Raw genomic sequence first — 22,400 nt, forward strand, 5'->3', positions numbered from 1 at the left:
TAGCACCTCTGCATAATATTGAGAATTCAACTGAATGTAAAAGACCGCTTATTCATCGCCACAAAAGCTCTGGGAGAAAAATCTGACAGAGCACATGCCATAACGTTACTAAATAGCTAAAGTTATAGCCCTGCGGGGTTTGTCTTTTTTAAGTTACGATTTCGCCTTGATTATAATAATTGTCTCCTCTCTGTAAAGTTTAATATAATGGACATACCGCTCCACTGCTTACGGGAATCCTTTCTGTCTGCTTCTGGACGAAAGTCATTAGAAAAAAAAAAATAAACATTTGATTTAAAAAAAAAAAAAACAGATCGATTGCCAGCTGTGGTGGTGTAAATTCAGAAATTTGAGCTCCCGCCCTCATCCAGAAATCGTTCGTTCACTCAATCACTGTCAGTGAGAGAATTTGACAGAGCCTTGGGTTGACCAACTTTTACAAGGGTGTGGGGCTTTCGTTAAGTCCATTGCCGATGTGTGCGCAATTGGAGTGACGTTGATTTCAAAATACATAGCTGAAGTCCAATTTACCAAATGGTGAGGAATAAGCGGCATGGAAAATGAATGAATGAATGAATGTTTTGAGACTTTTTTTTCCTATCAATACCTAAATCAAAGTGGAACTGGTTGACTTGAAATGTCAAATTCTGCTTTTTCTTTTCTGTGTTTTTTACAGTGTACAGTGATCCCTTGCTACTTCGCGCTTTAAAGTTCATGCCCTCAGTCCATCTTGGATTTTTTTCCAATTAAAAAAAAAACTAAATAAATAAATACAGATGAGCTGTCCCGAGCTGATCACTTAGTCTGTCTCTCCTGCTGCTCTTTGTTGGTCAGGCAGTGCACTGGAGTTGCTGATTAAAGTTAACGATGATTGACAGACGTTAAGGTTTGATCTTGCCACAGATGCCTGGAAGCCGAAACTTCAAAGCGCCGCATGCGTCAATCATCATTTAACTTGTTAAACAATTGCTCTGGCAACTCACTGAGTGTAAGTGAGCAGCTTGAGCAGATTTGAGTGGACTCACTCAATGAAGCATTTTATAATTCAAATAATTTTTCTACTTTATTATTGTTTACAAATAATTAGGTGGGACAGTAACATGTTTAAACCCTATCATTATTATTATATTTGAAGTGCTTAAAAATAGAGATGTCCCGATCGATTGGGATGCCGATCGATCGGGTCCGATCACGTAATTTTCAAAGTATCGGAATCGGCAAAAAAATATCGGCCATGCCTTTTTTTAATATACATATATATATTTTTTTTAATTAAATTGTTTTCTAATTGTATTTAACGTTACAAACATAATATGTTAAACTCATCCATAGTCTTTAGTTTAGGCTTAAGGTAGGGTTATCAAATTTATCCCGATAACGGCAGTAATCAATTTTTAAAAAAATGTATCACGTTAAAATATTTCACGCAATTGATGCACGACCCACCCACGCATTGTCGTGCTCAATCTGTAATGGCGCCGTCTTACCTATATAGAGAGATAAAAGGCAGCGTAAAATGAGTAGAGTGAATTTTGGCAGCCTTTGAAGCCTTTTTTTAATTGGCTAAAATCTTACAATCCCTCTCCCTATGATTGGAAATATCATGGGAAGCAATGTGGGGAAGCAAGGTAGCAATTGATCTTTTTCTTAACACCTTGTGTTATTTCCCAACGCAGAGAAGATATATCAATTGGTAGCACTACGCACAGTCATGGTTCCACTTCCCATCATGCATTTGGGCATGGCTACAGTATCATTTACTGAAAGCTCAACAAATACACTAGATGGCAATATTTAGTCACAATATACAAAGTCATAAGTCTTTCTATCAGTGGATCCCTCTCACAGAAAGAATGTTAATAATGTAAATGCCATCTTGAGGATTTATTGTCATAATAAACAAATACAGTACTTCTGTACTGTATGTTGAATGTATATATTCGTCCGAGTTTTATTCATTTTTTTCTTAATGCATTGCCAGAATGTATATGATCGGGAAAAATTATCGGGAATGATTGGAATTGAATCGGGAGCAAAAAAAAAAAGAAATCGGATCGGGAAATATCGGGATCGGCAGATACTCAAACTAAAACGATCGGGATCGGATCGGGAGCAAAAAAACATGATCGGAACAACCCTACTTAAAAACCATTTAATAAAATATATACATAAAATTTTGACAGACATCCAAGCCGTTTGAATTACAAAAACTGGCAGTGAATGATTATGTTTCAGTGCCACTGATGGCGATTGACGTCCGATCCAGTTTGACTGTGAGGCATAGACTCGACCATCAGTTGACAAAACAGCTCCCACAGACATAGTGCCACGCTGTCCCGTAGGGGGCCGACCCAGGCAGAACATTAAGTTGGCTTTTACTGTGATAAACTTAAACACACGCTGCATTCTAACGTTAGATTTAGGTGAAAATTGGACGAAGGGTTTACATCATACAAGCAGGCAGGACTGTCTTAAGTGTGATTTGGTCGAGGATTCAATGTCATTATTATATTAATTAGCACCATGCATGCACAAATCAATGGGTAAAATTAGTGTAACTTTGGCTTGAAATATTTACGTGAAATGAACAATAACTGCCCGTTTTTTGCTTTTAACCAATAATCTTGAATGTTTTACGTTCTCTATCTATAGAAATTCCGCGATTTAAGCATTTATTTACAATAATTTTCAACTTAAAAAGCTCTTTGTTTCGTGACGGTCGCCATGTTGGATTACACATTACCGTAACTTTTGCTTGAAATATTTACGTAAAATGAACGATAACTGCCCGTTTTTTGCTTTGAACCAAAAATCTAGGCTATTTTATGTTCATATCTATAAAAATTCTGCGATTTACGCATTTATTTACAAGAACTTTCAACTTAAAAAGCTCTTTGTTTTGTGACGGCCGCCATGTTGGATTTTGTATCTATACACAATAGCGGAATTCAACCTAAATAAGTTGTGATTGTATATAGAAAAATTTAGCTTTTGCTGAGTAAAATTAAAACAATTCTGCATGCTTTCCTCAAGTATTAAGCGTCTAATGTGAAAGTTGATTGATTTATTAGCTGTTGAAAACTTGCGCTACATTAAAAATTGAATGATTTATTAGCAGTTGAAATCTTGCACTAAATCAAAAAAATTAAGTTGCTATTTTTGGGCAAAAACTTATGAGATATGTTAAATATTGCTATTGATCCTATGGTATTGATTATCTCTGCATTTGGTGACTTTTGTGCATCTAGAGTAAAATTTGAGAATTTTATAGCCATTTTAGGTTTTGGTATACTTGTATAAAAAAATAATTAATTGAGATTTTATTAGGGAACGACTTTGAATTTTTTGATGTCGCTGCTCACGGAGACTCATATGTGCCTAAGGGAGGCGCCTGTTTTGGTTTTAGGTCGCTAGCGGCTTTGGTTTTGAAAATATTTGAATTTTAGGTTTTTGATAACAGGCCCCCTACGGATTGGCCCCGAGCCCCGTGTCCCAATTGGATTGGATGTCTAATAGCGTCAACGGCAGCCAATGACATAACGTAGCAACAACACAAATGTTTGTTAATCTGTCAATGCCGTATATAGTAATAATCCCTTTTACTGACTTTCATCACACGACCGTTGGATTGTGACGTGTGCGCGTGTACGACCATGTGTGCGAGTGCAGACGGCGTCGGTCGCCCGTCTGAGCGCCGCATATTTTCCTCCCTCAACGTGTGGCGAGTCTAAACAAACTGTCCAATTAGACCACATCACGTCATCTTCACACTAACCCACTTTCACGCACGCACGAATACACGCAGCTGAGACACCTCAGTAACTGTGTTAGTCCTTGTGGGGCCAGATACAATTTCCATTAGAAGTTGACCTGATGAAAATTTTTGCACTTGTTCACCTGACAGACTCAACTCAGTTTAAATAGGTGCGAAACACACAGATGGACACGCGTGATGGTAAGAGAGACAAACTACACACACGTGCGCACACACCGTTATTTTGTATAATTTTTTTCCCCCCGCTGACATTCCCCTCTCTGACCAATTTGTGGTTTAGGGGGTGGGCACTTTTTTTCCAGACTTTAAAATCACAACGAGACAAATCGGGCACACACACACAGCTGCTAAGGGAGCACACACTTGTGGTTTTGTGGTCGGTGTCCATTAACGGCGGCGGCGCGTTAGTTCACTTTTTTTTGAGCCCGTACTTGGAGTCGCGACAGCCGACCGAAGAACATTTTTCAGATGGGGACATTAAGGAACATTTATCTTCTTCACTGCTCTCACTTTGCACTTTTTAAACACAGACATGTTGACAACTTTATGATGTGAAAATGTGCAATTGTTCTTCCAAGTAGCTCCCACTCCACTGGGTAGAATGTTTGTAAGTTGCCCTAATACTTAACTTGACTTCTAAGCTCCACAATGTATTTTGAGTTATGAGACGTACAATGGGGCAAATAAGTATTTAGTCAACCACCAATTGTGCAAGTTCTTCTACTTGAAAAGATTAGAGAGGCCTGTAATTGTCAACATGAGTAAACCTCAACCATGAGAGACAGAATGTGGAAAAAAAAAACGGAAAATCACATTGTTTGATTTTTAAAGAATTTATTTCCAAATTAGAGAGGAAAATAAGTATTTGTTCACCTACAAACAAGCAAGATTTCTAGCTGTCAAAGAGGTCCAACTTCATCTAACGAGTTCTAATGAGGCTCCACTCGTTACCTGTATTAATGGCACCTGTTTTAACTCATTATCGATATAAAAGACACCTGTCCACAACCTCAGTCACTCACACTCAGAACTCCACTATGGCCAAAACCAAAGAGCTGTCGAAGGACACTAGAGACAAAATTGTAGACCTGCACAAGGTTGGGAAGACGGAATCTGCAAAAGGTAAAACGCTTGGTATAAAGAAATCAATAGTGGGAGCAATTATTAGAAAATGGAAGACATACAAGACCACTGATAATCTCCCTCGATCTGGGGCTCCATGCAAGATCTCACCCCGTGGCGTCAAAATGATAACAAGAACGGTGAGCAAAAATCCCAGAACAACACGGGGGGATCTAGTGAATGACCTACAGAGAGCTGGGACCACAGTACCAAAGGTTACTATCAGTAACACAATGTGTCGCCAGGGTCTCAAATCCTGCACTGCCAGACGTGTCCCCCTGCTGAAGCCAGTACACGTCCAGGCCCGTCTACGGTTCGCTAGAGAGCATTTGGATGATCCAGAAGAGGACTGGGAGAATGTGTTATGGTCAGATGAAACCAAAATAGAACTTTTTGGTAGAAACACAGGTTCGCGGGTTTGGAGGAGAAAGAATACTGAATTGCATGCGAAGAACACCATACCCACTGTGAAGCATGGGGTTGGAAACATCACAATTTGGGGCTGTTTTTCTGCAAAGGGACCAGGACGACTGATCTGTGTAAAGGAAAGAATGAATGCAGCCATGTATCGAGATATTTTGAGTGAAAATCTCCTTCCATCAGCGAGGGCACTGAAGATGAGACGTGGCTGGGTCTTTCAGCATGACAATGATCCCAAACACACAGCCAGGGCAACAAAGGAGTGGCATTGTAAGAAGCATTTCAAGGTCCTGGAGTGGCCTAGCCAGTCTCCAGATCTCAACCCCATAGAAAATCTGTGGAGGGAGTTGAAAGTCCGTGTTGCCCAACGACAGCCCCAAAACATCACTGCTCTGCATGGAGGTTCCTCCATGCAGATCTCCAAAAATACCAGCCAATACCAGGGCCAAGATACCAGCAACAGTGGGTGAAAAGCTTGTGAAGAATTACAGAAAACGTTTGGCCTCCGTTATTGCCAACAAAGGGTACATAACAAAGTATTGAAATGAACTTTTGGTATTGACCAAATACTTATTTTCCACCATGATTTGCAAATAAATTCTTTAAAAATCAAACAATGTGATTTTCCTTTTTTTTCCCACATTGTCTTTCATGGTTGAGGTTTACCCATGTTGACAATTACAGGCCTCTCTAATATTTTCAAGTGGGAGAACTTGCACAATTAGTGGTTGACTGAATAATTATTTGCCCCACTGTAACTTGACCGATTTTTTGGCTTTGTTTTAGAAAAAAAAATGAATAGGACTGTAAAAACAATGTGTGTATAATGGAGGTTTAGCAGAAAGGAAAGATGACAAAGTTCTGGGAAAATGGCGAACACCACATAAAAAAAAAAAAATCTACCAATGTTCATCTTGTGTCAAGGTGGAGTCATTATATTAAATTGTTTAGGGCATATGTTACCTGGATGTAGTCCAATATAAGCTGATGTCTCTGCTTGGCGCTCGCCACCTCGACGTCCATGATGGCCTCCCGCAGTGCCTGCTGGGTAATTAGGGCATCCAGGTCCAGTACGGAGGACAAACGGCAGTACAAACTGATGAACTTCTCCTTGTAGGTTGAGAAGTGCACTGGGGAGGAAACAAATTGGTAAAGATCAGTGCTTAATTTGTAAATCATTAGGTGCCGGAACGCAAAGTACATATGACAGTGCAGGAATGACTAGACAGGCATAGGTCCCGGAACATACGCAGAAAATGGTGCTGAAAACAACACGCAAATGCCCACTTGCTATGCTGTGGGACTTCCAAGCCTCAATTTCAGACAATATCCATGGTATATATATTATGACAACAAGTTACAATTATTTAGGAACTGTAGCTGGCCCCCACTCCGGGTGGCTCTGAACCTGACCAGATGCTGCCACGGTAGCAGCCTCCTGCCCCGTCTTGCCTGGCTGTCCATGAACCTGGCTAGCTGCTGTGGCGATAGCCCCCTGCTGCACCTGGTCCCACCCGTTAGCATGATCACTGCAGCTGCCCTCATCGCTGGTTGTTGCTTTTCTGACTCGTTTTGAACCATCTTCCTTCTTTTTGATAAAAGACAGTAAATGCAACTGTCTTTTTGGCATGTTGGAATACCGTTTGATCCTGGCTGCTTGTGCCCTAGATGCCGCAAATTTCCAAAGTTTTTTTATTTATATATATTTTTTTAGGGCTGTCAAAATTATCGCCTTAACGGGCGGTAATTAATTTTTTAAATTAATCACCTTAAAATATTTGACGCAGACAGATTTAAATGACAGTACAGTGAAATGCCCACATGTTAATTGTGTTTTGTGGAGTTTTGCTGCCCTCTGCTGGCGCTTGGGTGCGACTGATTTTATAGGCTTCAGCACCCATCAGCATTGTGTAAGTAATTATTGACATCAACAATGGCGGGCTACTAGTTTATTTTTTGATTGAAAATTTTATAAATGTTATTAAAACGAAAACATTAAGAGGGGTTTTAATATAAAATTTCTATAACTTGTATTAACATTTATCTTTTAGGAACTACAAGTCTTTCTATCCATGGATCGCTTTAACACAATGTTAATAATGTTAATGCCATCTTGTTGATTTTTTGTTATAGTAAAAAATACAGTTCTTATGTACCGTATGTTGAATGTATATCTCCATCTTGTGTCTTATCTTTCCATTCCAACAATAATTTACAGAAAAATATGGCATATTTTATAGATGGTTTGAATTGCGATTAATTACGATTAATTACAATTAATTAATTTTTAAGCTGTAATTAACTCGATTAAAGTTTTTAATCGTTTGACAGCCCTAATTTTTTTATGTTAGGGCCGTAATTTGTTGGTCTAGCTTTTCAGGGCACCAACAAATCTCAGACTCTTTCAAATGACGTTAAATTTTTATAAACAACATGCAATTCTTGGAATTTGTTCTGTAAATTAATTTGGCATATTATTATTGTATTTTATACATTTTTTTAAAAAACGTTTTTATATTATTATTTTCTACACATGAGAGGTGGCGGATCTGCCCAAATAAGTCCCGGAACACAGGGAGGCCAAAATCATGACAAAAATTTATGACAAAAAAAGATGCGATCAAGTTTTTAAAGGATGATTTCAGTTGCAAATGTCTTTAGACCAGTGGTCTAGAGACTAGAGACTGCCTACAGTGGTCAGAGCAGGTGAAGAGCTTTTCGGATTTCAGTGTAATTTTACGAATATAAACTTTGGACGAGTTCGTCAAAACAACCATGTCATTTTTAACACAAAACTGCGAGCATAATTTGCGTTTTTGGTAGGGTTTGTGCACTCTGTTAAAGGGGATGTTTCGGCAAAGGGGGTGTGAGACATCAATAGAACCGTTATGCGCCAAGATAACAAATATTGATAAAGTTAACAAAAAAATCAATCACATTAATGAGCAATTATCGAAAATAGATCGAAAATGACGAACACTACCGAAAGTGTTCCGGAAACAGCCGAATGGGGCGGCGACGTCACGACAAGTGATTGAAAGTCGAGGCGGAGCTAGGTGCCATTGTTTTTTAACGACGAGAGAGTAGCGTTGGGGTTTGTTGACCAAAACATCACAACAATGGTTCAAAACTGCTGTGCTATGTGGTGTACAAATAGTTGTTTATCGGAATATAGTATCCATGAGTTCCTGAACGCGAAAAAAAAAGCTGGACTACACAGAAAATGGGTAAAGTTCGTCCGTGCAAAGAGGGCTAATTTTCTAGACACAGCCTCCGGCACGCTTTTCTGTGGTGCGCATTTTCCAACTGAAAGCTTCTCGAACTATGGACAAGAGAAATCGGGTTTTGCTAAAAGATTGCTGCTCAAAGGAGATGCGGTGCCGACCATAGATGCACAGCCACCTAAATGTCCCGAGATATCAAGAGAGAGACGATGACTGCTAAAGGAGGCTAAAGCTACGCAAAGAAGGGAGCAGCCAAGCTTGAAATGGCCAGAGTGAGTACTCTTTTATAATTAATAAAAAAAAATGTCACGCCTTTGGATACAGGACTCGACACATGTATAAATGATCGTTCGTAAAATATATAGAACAAATCCTCTGATCCCGTTTATATTTGTGTCTGTTGGCAGAGCGAAAAGCTATGATAGCGCAATAAATTATAATTATTCTGTGCATTCCTTTATTTTGCAGTCACGGTGTATCAGCTTCACAAAAAGAAATGCTAAACAAATCATTGGTGTTTCCCACACGATCTGCTGCCGATGTTTCATCAGTGTCATTGCTCCCCTCAATGACCGTTTCATTACGCTGCATTGGCGTTCGTTTGGGCTCAAATTGGTCACCTATAACACCGATTAAAGCTTTGCAACTCTCCTCGTCACCATTAGATGAACATTCGTTACGTCCTTCTACGTCGGATTCGTCGCTGAAACTAGAAACGAAATTGACTGCCATCATCGCCGCCATTCAGTATTAAAGCACTGAGCCTTTTTCTTGTTGAAGAAACAGCCCTCACTGCCAACTCTGAATTCTCTTTTATTGACAACGAGCGGTGTTTCTTCATGAGGGAACCTGGAATATGTGCAGGACGAACACAATGCATCAGCATAAACAGCTCAAAACACCCCTAATTCTCCCCACACTAGAAGGAATTATATTGATGCAGACAGGCGCTGCCCCCCTAGTGGCCGGTGGCACTCTCTTCACTTGACGTGACGTCACGCACACAATCTGCCAGATCTCGGGCGCCGGTCGTTTTAGCTTGACAATCGAGCCAAATTTCTCTCATTTTCTTGTGTGTAATTACACGAAGTGGCATGATATGAATACAAAAGGCATGCGTTTATGGATAAATGATGGAATATCAAAATTTTCCCAGGGCGCTACATCCCCTTTAATCATCCCTTCCCAAACTCGGAAGTGTGACGTAAATGCCCCAACGCTCTAGAAGGCAATCTACAGTGAGCATAGCAGCAACTCCCAACACGTTTGAACCTGAGGCGTCAGATGACGATGATTTATTCGGCACAGCAGACATTGGTGATGAAGCCGGTTGGGAGCTCGACACTCATCACGAAAGAGTGGTAAGCATCTACTGATTTTTCTCTTAACCTTTCTTTCCCCAGTCATTGTGTGATATGATTATCAGTAATTGCAAAAAAGGACAAGTAGTTATATACACTGCTGGCCCGTGCCAGATCCTGAGCTGATTGACCGCCCATCAACTTTTGACAGTTATGACCCGGCGTGCATGTGCGCTGCTCCGTGCCTCATGCGAAATTAAATAAACGTTGCATACTAGCACAGTTATTCTCCTTGTCTGCTTTGGGTTCCACTTCCCAGCGACCAAACAGTGCTAAATGCGTGCTAACTACACTTACTATTAGAAATTATCACACATTGTGAATTTATGACGGAAACTATGGCGAATTTTCATCTGGTTCTCCTGTCGTCAGACAAAAACTCGCATCCATCTCGTTATGTTTTAGTCTCCCAAGAAATTTTTTCAGCGTGACATCGTGACCTTATCATCATGAAAAAATTGTTCTTTGACGAAATATTTTCGTTTTCGTCATCGTTGACGAAAACACTGCGTCCTTGCATTACATACTATTTTCATGGCGTAAAATGATTTTAAAAAAAAATTATCTGCGCAGTTCGCATCTGTAGGTGTGTTATACTTCCTCATACCAAGTGCCAGTTAACCTTCCACTGAGCAAACCGATTTCGCCTCCCATTAGATTGAGGGCTAGTAGTTGATAGAAATGCAATAAAGCCTGTGAATTGAGGGCATACCAGTCCAAAACCTGGTTTAAAACACCACTTTGCTTAGATTTAGACAGCATACAAATAGGACTCTGCGTTTCTTAACCTTCACCGAACCTCTGAGGCTTATTCAACCAGTTAAGAACCAAAGCTTTAGACTGATTCTTTTTTTCTTACCGAGCTCAAACATCTGCAGCGGCAGGTGCAGAAATCCCGACAGCGGCGTGTAAGGGTTGGACTGTCCTGGAGCCGAGCAGACATCGTCGGCGGCCGGTAGCAGCAGCAGGAAGCAGACGCCGTGACCCAGCTCTATCACTTCCTGACTGTACAGGCGGAAGTGACGGGCCTGCAAACAGGAATTTCATTTTGAAGGACATTTCAACTGGAAGGAGATCATTTTTTTCAGAATATTAGTAGACACCTGGTGAAGAGGGAGGTTGAGGTTCTTAAGCAGAGACTTGATAGACGTCTGGAGTTCATAGTAGAGCAACGGTGCGTGACTTTCCGGCCTGGGTCGAACCTCCTTGCCCTCCTCGCTGCTGGGGTCTTTGTCGCCGGTTGCAGACAGTGAGCGAATCCAATCCCACTCCTCCCTAATGAGGCAAATTTCGGGTTTAAAAAGTGACAGCAACATGTGTGACACTGCCAGGCTTCCAGTTCAAATGGACTGGACGAGTTAACACTAGAAGTCCCAGAGAATTCTGGTACTCCTACTAGTCCCAAACAATGGCCGATATGGCCTCTCCCCTGGAAAACCCAGAGGTGGCAAAAATGACCCAAGTGCTTTCGAATTGGCAAGTTGTTGTCGGACAGACAACAGCCGTTCATATGGAAATTCACAACTAGACATACATTAACTTCAGAAACAATGACCACAATCCATACTCCATGGCCATGATTCAGTCCTTCTAAACTATATACACAATTTCTGCTTTACACTCAAATTGCAGTTCTAAAACGCTTTTTCTTCTTCTTCAAAACAATGTACACATTTGGGCCATTCTTTCTGTCTTTATGTGTGGAGTATAGGAGAAGTGCATTAAAAATTGCGCAAAAAGTGTCAAACTTCATAAATAAATGTAATTAAATAAATGTAGCTTGACGTGAACTGACACAAACTATCACATGAGTCACGGAGGAGAGGCCAAATCGGCCATTGCTAGGGAATATTATGAGTGTTTGTCTTGGGAAAGGCCAAGTCGGCCTCTGCTGGGTTTTCTAGTGTTAAGTATGTTAAAAAGTAATCATAAAAAAGCTAAGTTCTTCATGTCTGCTAACAAACTGACCTAAGTAAGTTTCCTCCAACTTAACCTCCGCCTCCATATTACGCCTCGCCAGCATATGCTCACATTTCTGAAGGACACCCTGACAAAACCTTCATACCTTTTGGTGTTAAGGCAGCAAATGAACAGATGGACTGTTCTGGAACATTTTGTTCAAAAGAGTGACGATGAGGACGAGGTGAACGTTCAGATGTGTCATCGGGGAAGAGAATGTGATTAGGATGGTGGACATTACGCCGGAGAGGACCCGAAGGCTGTTTGGACTGGAAATGTTGAGATGACTCATGCACAGAAGGATGTAACAAGGAGCAACAACAGCAAATGTATCAAGATTTTTTTTTACGGTTTGTGCTTATTAGACTGGCACTTGAGATGGAGTCTATTTCAAGCATGATTCACATCGTCTTAGTATTACCTGTGGACCTTTAGTAATTTGCCATTTACTGATTTTTCTATTTTACTAGCATTCCGACTGCCGAGGGAAGACATTTCGGGTCTATTTTTGGACAAACTAGGCAACCTGCAGAGATCTTCCTGGAAGTCCACGGGAGTGATTTGGAGTATCTCCAGCCAACCAAGGAGAGCCGCATTACAATGTGACGCTGAAAAGTTGTCAAAACTCCCAATTGACATTTCTACCGTAACCTCCATGGATCAGGATGGATACAAAACGAAATCCAAGACTGAGATTTCCATGGGACTGGTATTAAAAGCCAACAAAAAAAATCTCACTTACTTGGACACATTGGAGTTTTCTCGAACGCGAGAGTGACACAGCATGTTGGGAGTCCTCTGGGAGACCAGAACCCTGATTTGGTCCACGGAGCTGCTGAGCTTCAGGTAGCCCAGGTAGAGACCTGGAGCCAGACGCTGGGTGCTGCGCCGCTGGTATGCCACAATGTCCTGGACGGGACCCGAATATACATCAGATTATTAAGAGTTAAAATTAGAAGTTGTTCGGTATTGTCGGTTAGCCGACAAAAGCTGTTGTGTAAGCTATATGTGATATGGCAGTGCCTCATTGGCACTTTGCACTTGATCCAGAAAACTGATGTTAGCACTATTTTGATTCCAACAATAAATATAGTGGTGCAATATAGGCAATTTTTCCATAACTTCAGTTGAAGTTGTTCTCTCATTTTTCACAGGTTTATTTGGGAAACCTTGAAGTTGTTACATTTATCATTATTAAAGCCAAGGGTGTAGGTTTGGTCTCAACATTGGTAGGGACAATATAACAGCATGACCTGCATGTACACTTTTGGCTCGGGATGGGACATTAATAAGACCAATCAGATTGGGTATACGACTGTCAGGGCTGCGTTTCTCACGAATATGAACCTAATTAATTGATATGCTAAATCAGGGGTGCTCATTACGTTGATCACAATCGACCAGTCGATTGCAATGCCAGTGTGGGTAGCTCGTGGCATCCCCCGCCGTAAAAAACATTTTTTTTTATATAATAATTTGTACATAGTTAATTATGATTATGTTGTGTGTATGTTGTGTTGTGTGAGCAACATAAGGGGTTATGCAGCACCTTTCTTTCGCTAAGCAGCTTCTTGGTCATGTTTTTGTAGTTCTATAGTTTCCAGCAGAGTTCACTACATTTCTCAAAGTTTAATTAACATTGACAGTAGAAAACACAAACAGAAGGACACTTCTGTCTAAGCAGCTTCCTACTCGAGTTTCGTAGGTTAGCAAGTCCACACAGTTTAATGTTATGCTAACGCTGATGCAGGTCGGACTTTCAGTAGCAAAATTAGTGGCGTGTTCCACACCTCAACAACACTGGCGTCTTTTTAAATTACTTACAGTGACTGCTGCTGGACGAAAAAAAAACTTCTAATATCACTACTCTTCGAAGGGGGTGGAGGAGGCGTTTTTTGACATGTATTTCTGTTGGGGCTGTGTGAGTGTGAGCGTGCGTGTGTCTGTCATAGGTTGATCAAGTCATCAGCCAATGAAATGTGTGTTTGAGGGGGGAAAAATGGACCAGCACATTAGGCAACTGAAAAGGGGTAATAATAGTTCAATTAATAATGGTAAGGTCAATTCTATTCTTACAACATATGGGAAGACAATCTAAATGACCTATATAACAGAATTTATTATATAATGCTTATAAGGTTGCTTAAAAGTTGGTAGGGACAATTTGAGCATTTTGAAAGGTTGCCAGTGTTATGTACCAACCGTCCCTATACAAACCTAAGCCCTTTATTAAAGCTGTGGGGCATCACATTTAGCCATAATAGGTCCACGACTGCATATATCTGTATTGGTTTGATATCGGTATCGGATTTTTGGAGTTGGAATACATCAGGACATCAGTTAAAAAGTCATTATCGGACAACTATAGTTAAAATGTATCAAAAAATGGTTTCTCATAATACTAAAGTCAATTTAAACTTGAATTTACGATTATTTACACAGAACTACAGTATCATCTAAAAATTAATGGTTAACTTATTCAACACCAAAGACGGGTTTTTACATCTTTAAGATTATTCACAGTGTAGGAATGCCTAAGGGGAATTTCAAGCTTGCAGATGTTAACTTGTTCGTCGCCATTCACGGCTGCCAGCCCTATCAATTGAATGGATTGGACGTCTATCGTGGTCAACGGCACTAAAATATGATCATTTTATAAATGAAAGGTTTTAGGTGCGCACCTGTAAGGTGATGATGAGAATGTCGAGGGCGTAGGGCTCCTCGGGAGTTGACAGCGACTTTCTCTGACTCTGCAGTTTGGTCACCTGCATCCACTTCCCGCTGAAGAGCGAGTGCTGGTTTTCTGCGTCACGGACGGTCACCAGAAGCACGTTGCCGTGGCGATCCTTGATGGGCTCGTAATGGACGCGGCCCAGGTTGTGCGTACCCAGGAGGCTCTGCAGTTGCCCTGCGGCGCTTAACATTTTGTGGCGCGCCTGCAGCGTGGAAGACGACGACATGGACACCGACGTGCTTTGACGCAGCCACCGGATGTCCTCCCACATGCAGGACAACTGCGGGAGAATACAGCTTTAGTTCAAACTTGGGTCTAGAATTTGAATTGATTTAATTAATGAGTTATTGATTGCATGTTTAATATTTCATACACAGTAACACTGAGTATACTCGGTATGTACCAAAAGGCACCTTATTTTCTTCCCAAATGGCACATGCATGTGGTTGTTCTATAGTTTTATAGCAGTAGTTAAGCGGAAGACATGCATGCACAAAACAAGATCAAAGTGCTACTTTGTACTATAGTTTAGAAAGTTTCTGACAGCAGGACAAGCAATAAAGCCCTACTAATGCATATCAGCGGTAAAATTGGAATAATAAAGGCAATTATTTGAACTTACAGTAAGAAAGATGTCAAGTATGTCGAAACTAGTAATTGTGAAGAAGTGCAGGTGAGAGAATGGAAATCTAGCGATGAGTTCAATAGATTATTTCATGAGAATGATTTTGCCTTTGTTTCCTTGCGGAGTCATTACTTTACATTTGGGGGCTGACAGCACAAAGAGGGAGAGAAAAATATTTTATTCAAGACTAAAGTTTTGCACTTTAATTCCAGGATAGAAATAGTGCTTACTTTGAGCCCTCTGTAGGTAGCCTGGGACTATCAACTAAGCACCAATGAAGCTGTTGCACCCCCCCTTTCCCCACCACACTCAACACGAAGTGCTGATTAATCTGAGGGATTGTTTATCTAGTCCTACGAGCTCAACTAGTTTTATTATTATTTTTTTTTTTTCTTAAAATGGGTTTTCTCTTTTTTCTTTGTAGTTATTTAAAAAACAGGCACAAGGGGAACAATGCAAAGAGAATTTGGCAAAGCACTACTTTTGCTTCAATAAAAGTCCTCAACTCATTTCAACATAGCACCCAAAAGATACCGTAATTTTCGGACTATAAGGCACACCTGACTACAGTGCTGGCCAAAACTATTGGCAACCCTGCAATTCTGTCAGATAATGCTCAATTTCTCCCAGAAAATGATTGCAATTACAAATGCTGACTAGTAATATCTTAATTTAATGTGCTTGCAATGAAAAAACATAAAAGAGAATGAAAAAAAGTTAAATCATTATCATTTTACACAAAACTCCAAAATGGGCCGGACAAAAGTATTGGCACCCTTTGAAAAATCATGTTATGCTTCCCTATATGTGAAATTAACAGCACCTGTTACTTACCTTTGGCACACACAGGTGATGGCAATAACTAAATCACACTTGCAGCCAGTTAAAATGGATTAAAGTTGACTCAACCTCTGTCCTGTGTCCTTGTGTATACCACATTGTGCATGGAGAAAAGAAAGAAGACCAAAGAACTGTCTGAGGACTTGAGAAGCAAAATTGTGAGGAAGGATGGGCAATCTCAAGGCTACAACTCCATCTCCAAAAACCAGAATGCTCCTGTGTCTACCGTGCGCAGTGTCATCAATAAGTGTAAAGTCCACGACACTGTGGCTAACCTCCCTAAATGTGGACAGAAAAGAAAAATGACGAGAGATTTCAAAGATGTGTGGATGGTGGCGGACTAACATCCCAAAAAGTTCAAGCTGTCCTGCAGTCCGATGGTACAACGGCGTCAACCCGTACTCTCTGTCTTCATCTGAAAAGGGACTATGGTAGGATACAGAGGAAGCCCCACTTCTGACCCAGAGACCTAAAAAAGCCAGGCTGGAGTTTGCCAAAACTCACCTGAGAAACCCAAAAAACGTTTTGGAAGAATGTTCTCTGGTCAGATGAGACAAAAGTAGAGCTTTTTGGGAAAAGGCATCAACATAGAGTTTACAGGAAAAAGAATACGGTCCCCAGAGTCAAACATGGCGGCGGTTCCCTGATGTTTTGGGGTTTCTTTGCTGCCTCTGGCACTGGACTGCTTGACGGTCTGCATGGCATTATGAAGTCTGAAGACTACCAACAAATTTTACAGCAGGGCCCAGTGTAAGAAGCTGGGTCTCCCTCAGGGGGCATGGGTCTTCCAGCAGGACCATGACCCAAAACACACTTCACAAAGCACTAGAATGTGGTTTGAAAGAAAGCACTGGAGACATCTAAAGTAGCCAACAATTAGTCCAGACCTGAATCCCATAGAACACCTGTGGAGAGATCTGAAAATGGCAGTTTGGAGAAGGCACCCTTCAAATCTCAGAAACCTTGAGAAGAAGAATGGTCTAAAATTCCAGCAGAGCATTGTAAGAAACTCATGGATGGATACCGGAAGAGGTTGTTCGCAGTTATTTTGTCTAAAGGTTGTGATACCAAGTATTAGGTCAGGGTGCTAATACTTTTGTCCGGCCCATTTTTGGAGTTTTGTGTAAAATGATAATGATTGATTTTTTTCTCCATTCTCTTTTGTGTTTTTTCATTGCAAGCAAAATAAATAAAGATATTACTACCAAAACATTTGTAATTGCAATCATTTTCTGGGAGAAACTGAGCATTATCTGACAGAATTGCAGGGGTGCCAGTACTTTTGGCCAGCACTGTACAAACATGAAAACGGCATTTGTTCATAGATAAGCCGCACGGGACTATAAGCTGCAGCAGTCCTCAATGTATTAAGGGATATTTACACCAAAAGATATTAACTGGTAACACTTTAGTTGACAGTGGCATCATAAGACTGTCATAAGACGAAATTAACCACCATGAAGCTTTAAACCAATTGGCTGCAAAGCTTCATTGCTTCAAGAAGCTTCATTTGGCCATCACTGTTCTCTTGGCGGAGACAGTCAACTTCTGCTGCTACCTGCTGTCAAAACTGTTGTTGTCCAACATGCCTCTTAGCATGCATTGCAGTGCTACAGATGTAAATAACAATCAAAATTAATTATCTGTGCTGATTATTTATTCAGTTACTGTTCTAGTTGTTTCATTAATTGCTAGTTATGGAAATTTGGTAACACTTTATTTGACAGTGGCGCCATAAGACTGTCATAATACCATCATAATTATGATATGACGCTGCCATGAGCATGAATGAATGCTTATGACATACATCATTTTGTTTCATTCGGCAAATCATCCCACTTTTGAATGGATGTAAAAGATCTGAGCTGGACATAAATGGAGTTTGTGACAGAATTTGCCAGATGACGCTTAATGACATCTGTCATAAGCATTCATTAATGCCATTGATAATGTTATGTCGTAATTATGACTGTTTTATGGCAGTCTTATGACGCCCCTGTCAAATAAAGTGTTACCAATTAACCCAAATAAATAAATAAATAAATAAATAAGCCGCACTGGACTATAAGCTGCAGGATTCAAAATGAAGGAAAAAAGTAGCGGCTTATTGTCCAAAAATTACAGTAATACATTTTGCTGCTTTGGCTTGAACCCAAAACAACAGATGTCCAACCTTAGTGAACCACAAGAAGTCCTGCATGAGGGAGCTGCTGTAGGAGTCGTCCACCTCAACGATGGGGATCATGTCCTCGGCCGTCACCAGTAAACTGTCCTTGTGGTAGAACACGGCTGCCAAGTAGATCCCTCTGAATCAAGGACAAGGAAATGTCTCACAGTGGTTTAATACGTAGTCCACTACGTGGAGTGACTATTCGACTCATTGGGTTAAATTCCTTTCATTAAGATAATGCAAGATTATGTTGTAAATAGTTAAACATACAATCAAATATTTGTTCCAGTTGAACAGGTAACATTGTAAGAAAAAAAAAAAAAAAGAGTGATTGTGTGATTTCTTTGGTTTCTTGGTATTTCTTTGAGATTATTGTGATAACACCTACAACTGATAATAGCTAAATGAAATTTCCACATCATACACGTTTGGGTGCAAACAACTAGAGGTGTTGTGAAACATTTTGGTGACCATATTTGCTACATGGGCATATTAAATATCACCTTGTAAATTTAATGGATTGGACATCAATTAGCGTCAGTGGCAGGCAATGAGTTAATCACATCTCTTGTGGGACTGCAGACCAAAACAAACCTTTTCAGTGTCTTCACAAACTTGTTGGAGGAGTTGAAAAGATGTTTGAGGCTTCTGGAGACAGACTGCTTTCTGCTGGTGTTCTGCAGCTTGGAAGAGTCTGCACAAAAAAAGATAAGCGAGAAAAATCCCTGTTAAATTTTTGAAGAGTTCGCGTGCGTTTTTACAAGGTCGGCGTGGCAGAGTCACTCTCCCATGATGGCACGTCTGACTGGACGCGCGCTTATCGAGTGGGGCTGTCTATATCTTTTTTTCCTTCCTCTACCGGCGTCGCTGCCCGCGGTCGCTCAGTGATGCCAATCTCTGAAATCACAGAAGGCCTTTTGAGCCAGGCTAATTAAGCGTCACGAAATTCCCGTCCTGTAAACGGACGTCAAACGTCTGATGCTCACAAGCCAAGCGCGCAGAGATGGCTAACGCTGGTATGCAACATGGGCGACTTTATCACTGAGCGGGTAAAGAGAATGCTTGGAAATTTTTTACTTTTTCCTTTTTCTTTTTACAGTTGGAAAGACAACAAGTTGCTTTGAAAGCCAGTTGAACATAATTGACTGTAGTAAAAGGACATAAACAACAAAAGTTGATCAGTGACTGATCTGAGGATTTGATGGTAGTTGTGATATGAAGGATACGTGTGAAATATAAGTGTATTAATGATTGATCCATGAGGGATGCCAGCTGTACATTTATGTACAGACTTCACTATCAGTTGACGGGACACGGTGATCGGGGCCGATCCGTAGGGGGCCTATTTTAAAAAACTTTATATTCTAATATTTTCAAAACCAAAGCCGCTAGCGACCTAAAACCAAAACAGGCACCACCGTTAGGCATGACTGTATGAGTCTCCATGAGCAGCGGCATTAAAAAATTCAAAGTCGTTCCATAATAAAAACCAAATTATTTTTTATATTAGTATAACAGAACTTAAATGGCTATATAATTCTCAGATTTGACGCTAGATGCACAAAAATCCCCAAATGCAGAGATAATCACCTATATTTTCAGGATCAATAGCAATATTTAACATATATAAGTTTTTTTTTGCCAGAAATAGCAACTTAATTTTTTTTAAATTTAGTGCAATTCTGACGCAAGTTTTCAACAGCTAATAAATCACACTTCGAAACTCGAGGAAAGCATGCAGAATCATTTTAATGTTATCTAACAAACGAAAAATAAACATTTTTCTATATACAAGGACAACTTATTGAACTTACTGAATTCCAATGTCACAATTGCCTCAGCGCGTTTAGTCAGCTATCTGGCCCTCGTCTTTCAACAATCACAAAGTCTCCTTGGCCTATGACTTGTGGTTGAAAGCAAAACACGTGCAGTTATTGTTCATTTTCCGTAAATATTTCAAGCAAAAGTTAAGCTATTGTGTAATCCAACATGGCGGCCAGCGCAAAACAAACTGCTTTTTAAGTTGAAAATTATTGTCAATATAAGCTTAAATTGTGAAATTTCAATAGATATGAACGTAAAACAGTCCAGATTCTTGGATAAAGCAAAAAACGGGCTGTTATCAATCATTTTATGTAAATATTCAAGCCAAAGTTACACAAATTTTATCCATTGACTTTTTTCACGACGTTTCAAAGTGCATGCATAGTGCTATTTATTATAATAATAATTACCTTGAATCCTCAACCAAATCACTCTTGACACACCCCTGCCTGCTTGTATGCAGTAAAACCTTTGTTTTAAACAAAGCGTGTGTTTATCACAGTGAAAGCCAACTCAACGTTCTGCCTGGGTCGGCCCCCTACGGGAAGGCGTGGTGCAATTTCTGTAGGAACTGTCTTGTCAACTGATGTTTAAGTATGATTTATGTTAAACATAAACAAAATCCTTTTCACTCTATTAAATAGAACCAAATGGTCATCACGACACTGACTTTTTTGTACAAATGAAAGATGCGCTGTATGTAAAACAAATGGATCCATGATTGATCCATGAAAAACACGACGTTTAACTGTATACTAAATGGTCATCATGATACTCTGACTCTTTTATTGACATCTTGAAATATCTTATTGGCCTGAATATAAGACGGTGTTTTTTGCATTGAAATAAGACTGGAAAAGTGGGGGTCGTCTTATATTCACGGTCAAGACATTATACCCATTCACGACGCTAGATGGCGCCAGATATCATTGAAGCGATGTTCTGTCATGACAGATCTCAGCTACTCTCAAGTTTAACCAGTTTGCATTATTTTATTGCAATGTTTTTCCTCATTCAGATTAATTTGAAGACTGCAATTACAGTTACACTTCACTTTGATGGTTAATAAAGTTATTGCAATTTTGTTGTTTTATTACAATAAATTGGTTTATTTACATTTAAAAAACCAGAAGCCATTCATTTACGAAGTTATTGCACTTTAGTTTGCATATTTAAATGTTCAGATATTAAGATTTGAATGAGGCAAAATAACATGCTTTTTCTCTCAAATATATTGTTATAATCATTTGTTTCAGATGTACTGTAATTATCTCAAATATATTGTTATAATCATTTGTTTCAGATGTACTGTAATTATTTTCTGTATAAAAATGAATTTGGTGTTCAAAAAGTCTTTTTTCAAACTTGAGTCTTGAAAAAGAGGGGGTCGTCTTATAATCAGGGCAGTCTTATATTTGGGCCAATACGGTATTATTTCACTGTATCTCACGGTTAGCATTAGAGGTGGGAATCTTTGGGCACCTAATGATTCGATTACGATTCAAAGGCCCCGATTCGATTATGAATCGGTTATTGACCAAACTAATATTTCAGTATCAAGTTAACCCTTTAACACTGAACGTGTCGGCAGCGACGCGTTTACGCATATCGTCTTTGAAGCTTCATCACGCTGTAATTACGTCACCCACGTGCCCCTGGTTGGTCTCGTTTGAAAGTGCGGAAGTTGATGTCCACACCAGTTTTTATTTGAAGTCAATCGACCAAGAAAAACGGGAGAAAATGTCATTTGAGTTTTATAGTTTTATTGTACTCATAAATATGCATTCAAACGCTGCATGGACCATGTATCTATCTCCATATTTCCATTATTTCTTGTCCTTTTTCAAAACCGAAAGCAGCACAAAAGACTAAATATCCCAAAAGCCGTTCTGATGTCAAGAAGGACGAACCGAATGTGATCGTTTTTAATAAATTTCCGAACGAGGCGCCAACTAATGAAAGGGAGACATGCGACGCAAACAACGGCCGGTTGGTTTGAGCGAGCGACTTTGAAACGTGCAGAATGAATATAAAACTACATTTAGCGCGAGCTAATGCATTATTTCATTAACTCAAGGAGGAAGATGAGCCGTATTTGTCGTCTTTTTCTTTGCACGAGTCGGCGTCTCGGCGAATAGAAGTGACGGCAACGCTAACGGCGAAAGAGTAGGCTGTGTGACGTTGTGTGTGACGCAGCTCCGTGACCTGTTCAAGCTTTATTCAGTGCGCAAAAAAAAAAAAAAAAAAAAAAAAAAAAAAAAAAAAAACTTTATTGGGTCGCATGCCTGAAAATTCCATCCCCTCTCGAAAATTTTGAATTGAACTGAACTACTTGTCAATATTTTT

At 40.0% G+C, this 22,400-nt stretch overlaps 1 protein-coding gene across 3 annotated transcripts in view; it reads right to left on the bottom strand.

Moving 5' to 3' along the window:
* Positions 1-22,400, bottom strand: part of ankfn1a (ankyrin repeat and fibronectin type III domain containing 1a) — an 88,359-nt gene that overhangs the window by 6,498 nt on the left and 59,461 nt on the right. For all 3 annotated transcript variants that reach the window (XM_057826053.1, XM_057826052.1, XM_057826055.1), the window contains 7 exons: positions 18,825-18,924; positions 18,234-18,366; positions 14,543-14,875; positions 12,604-12,770; positions 11,006-11,177; positions 10,762-10,930; positions 6,281-6,447 (listed from right to left, as the gene is read on the bottom strand). In XM_057826053.1, the coding sequence (XP_057682036.1) occupies positions 6,281-6,447; positions 10,762-10,930; positions 11,006-11,177; positions 12,604-12,770; positions 14,543-14,875; positions 18,234-18,366; positions 18,825-18,924 (1,241 nt within the window). The remainder of the gene's footprint in view (positions 1-6,280; positions 6,448-10,761; positions 10,931-11,005; positions 11,178-12,603; positions 12,771-14,542; positions 14,876-18,233; positions 18,367-18,824; positions 18,925-22,400) is intronic.

The sequence above is a fragment of the Corythoichthys intestinalis genome, chromosome 21 (assembly GCF_030265065.1).
Source record: "Corythoichthys intestinalis isolate RoL2023-P3 chromosome 21, ASM3026506v1, whole genome shotgun sequence".
In the NCBI taxonomy this organism is placed as follows: domain Eukaryota; kingdom Metazoa; phylum Chordata; class Actinopteri; order Syngnathiformes; family Syngnathidae; genus Corythoichthys; species Corythoichthys intestinalis.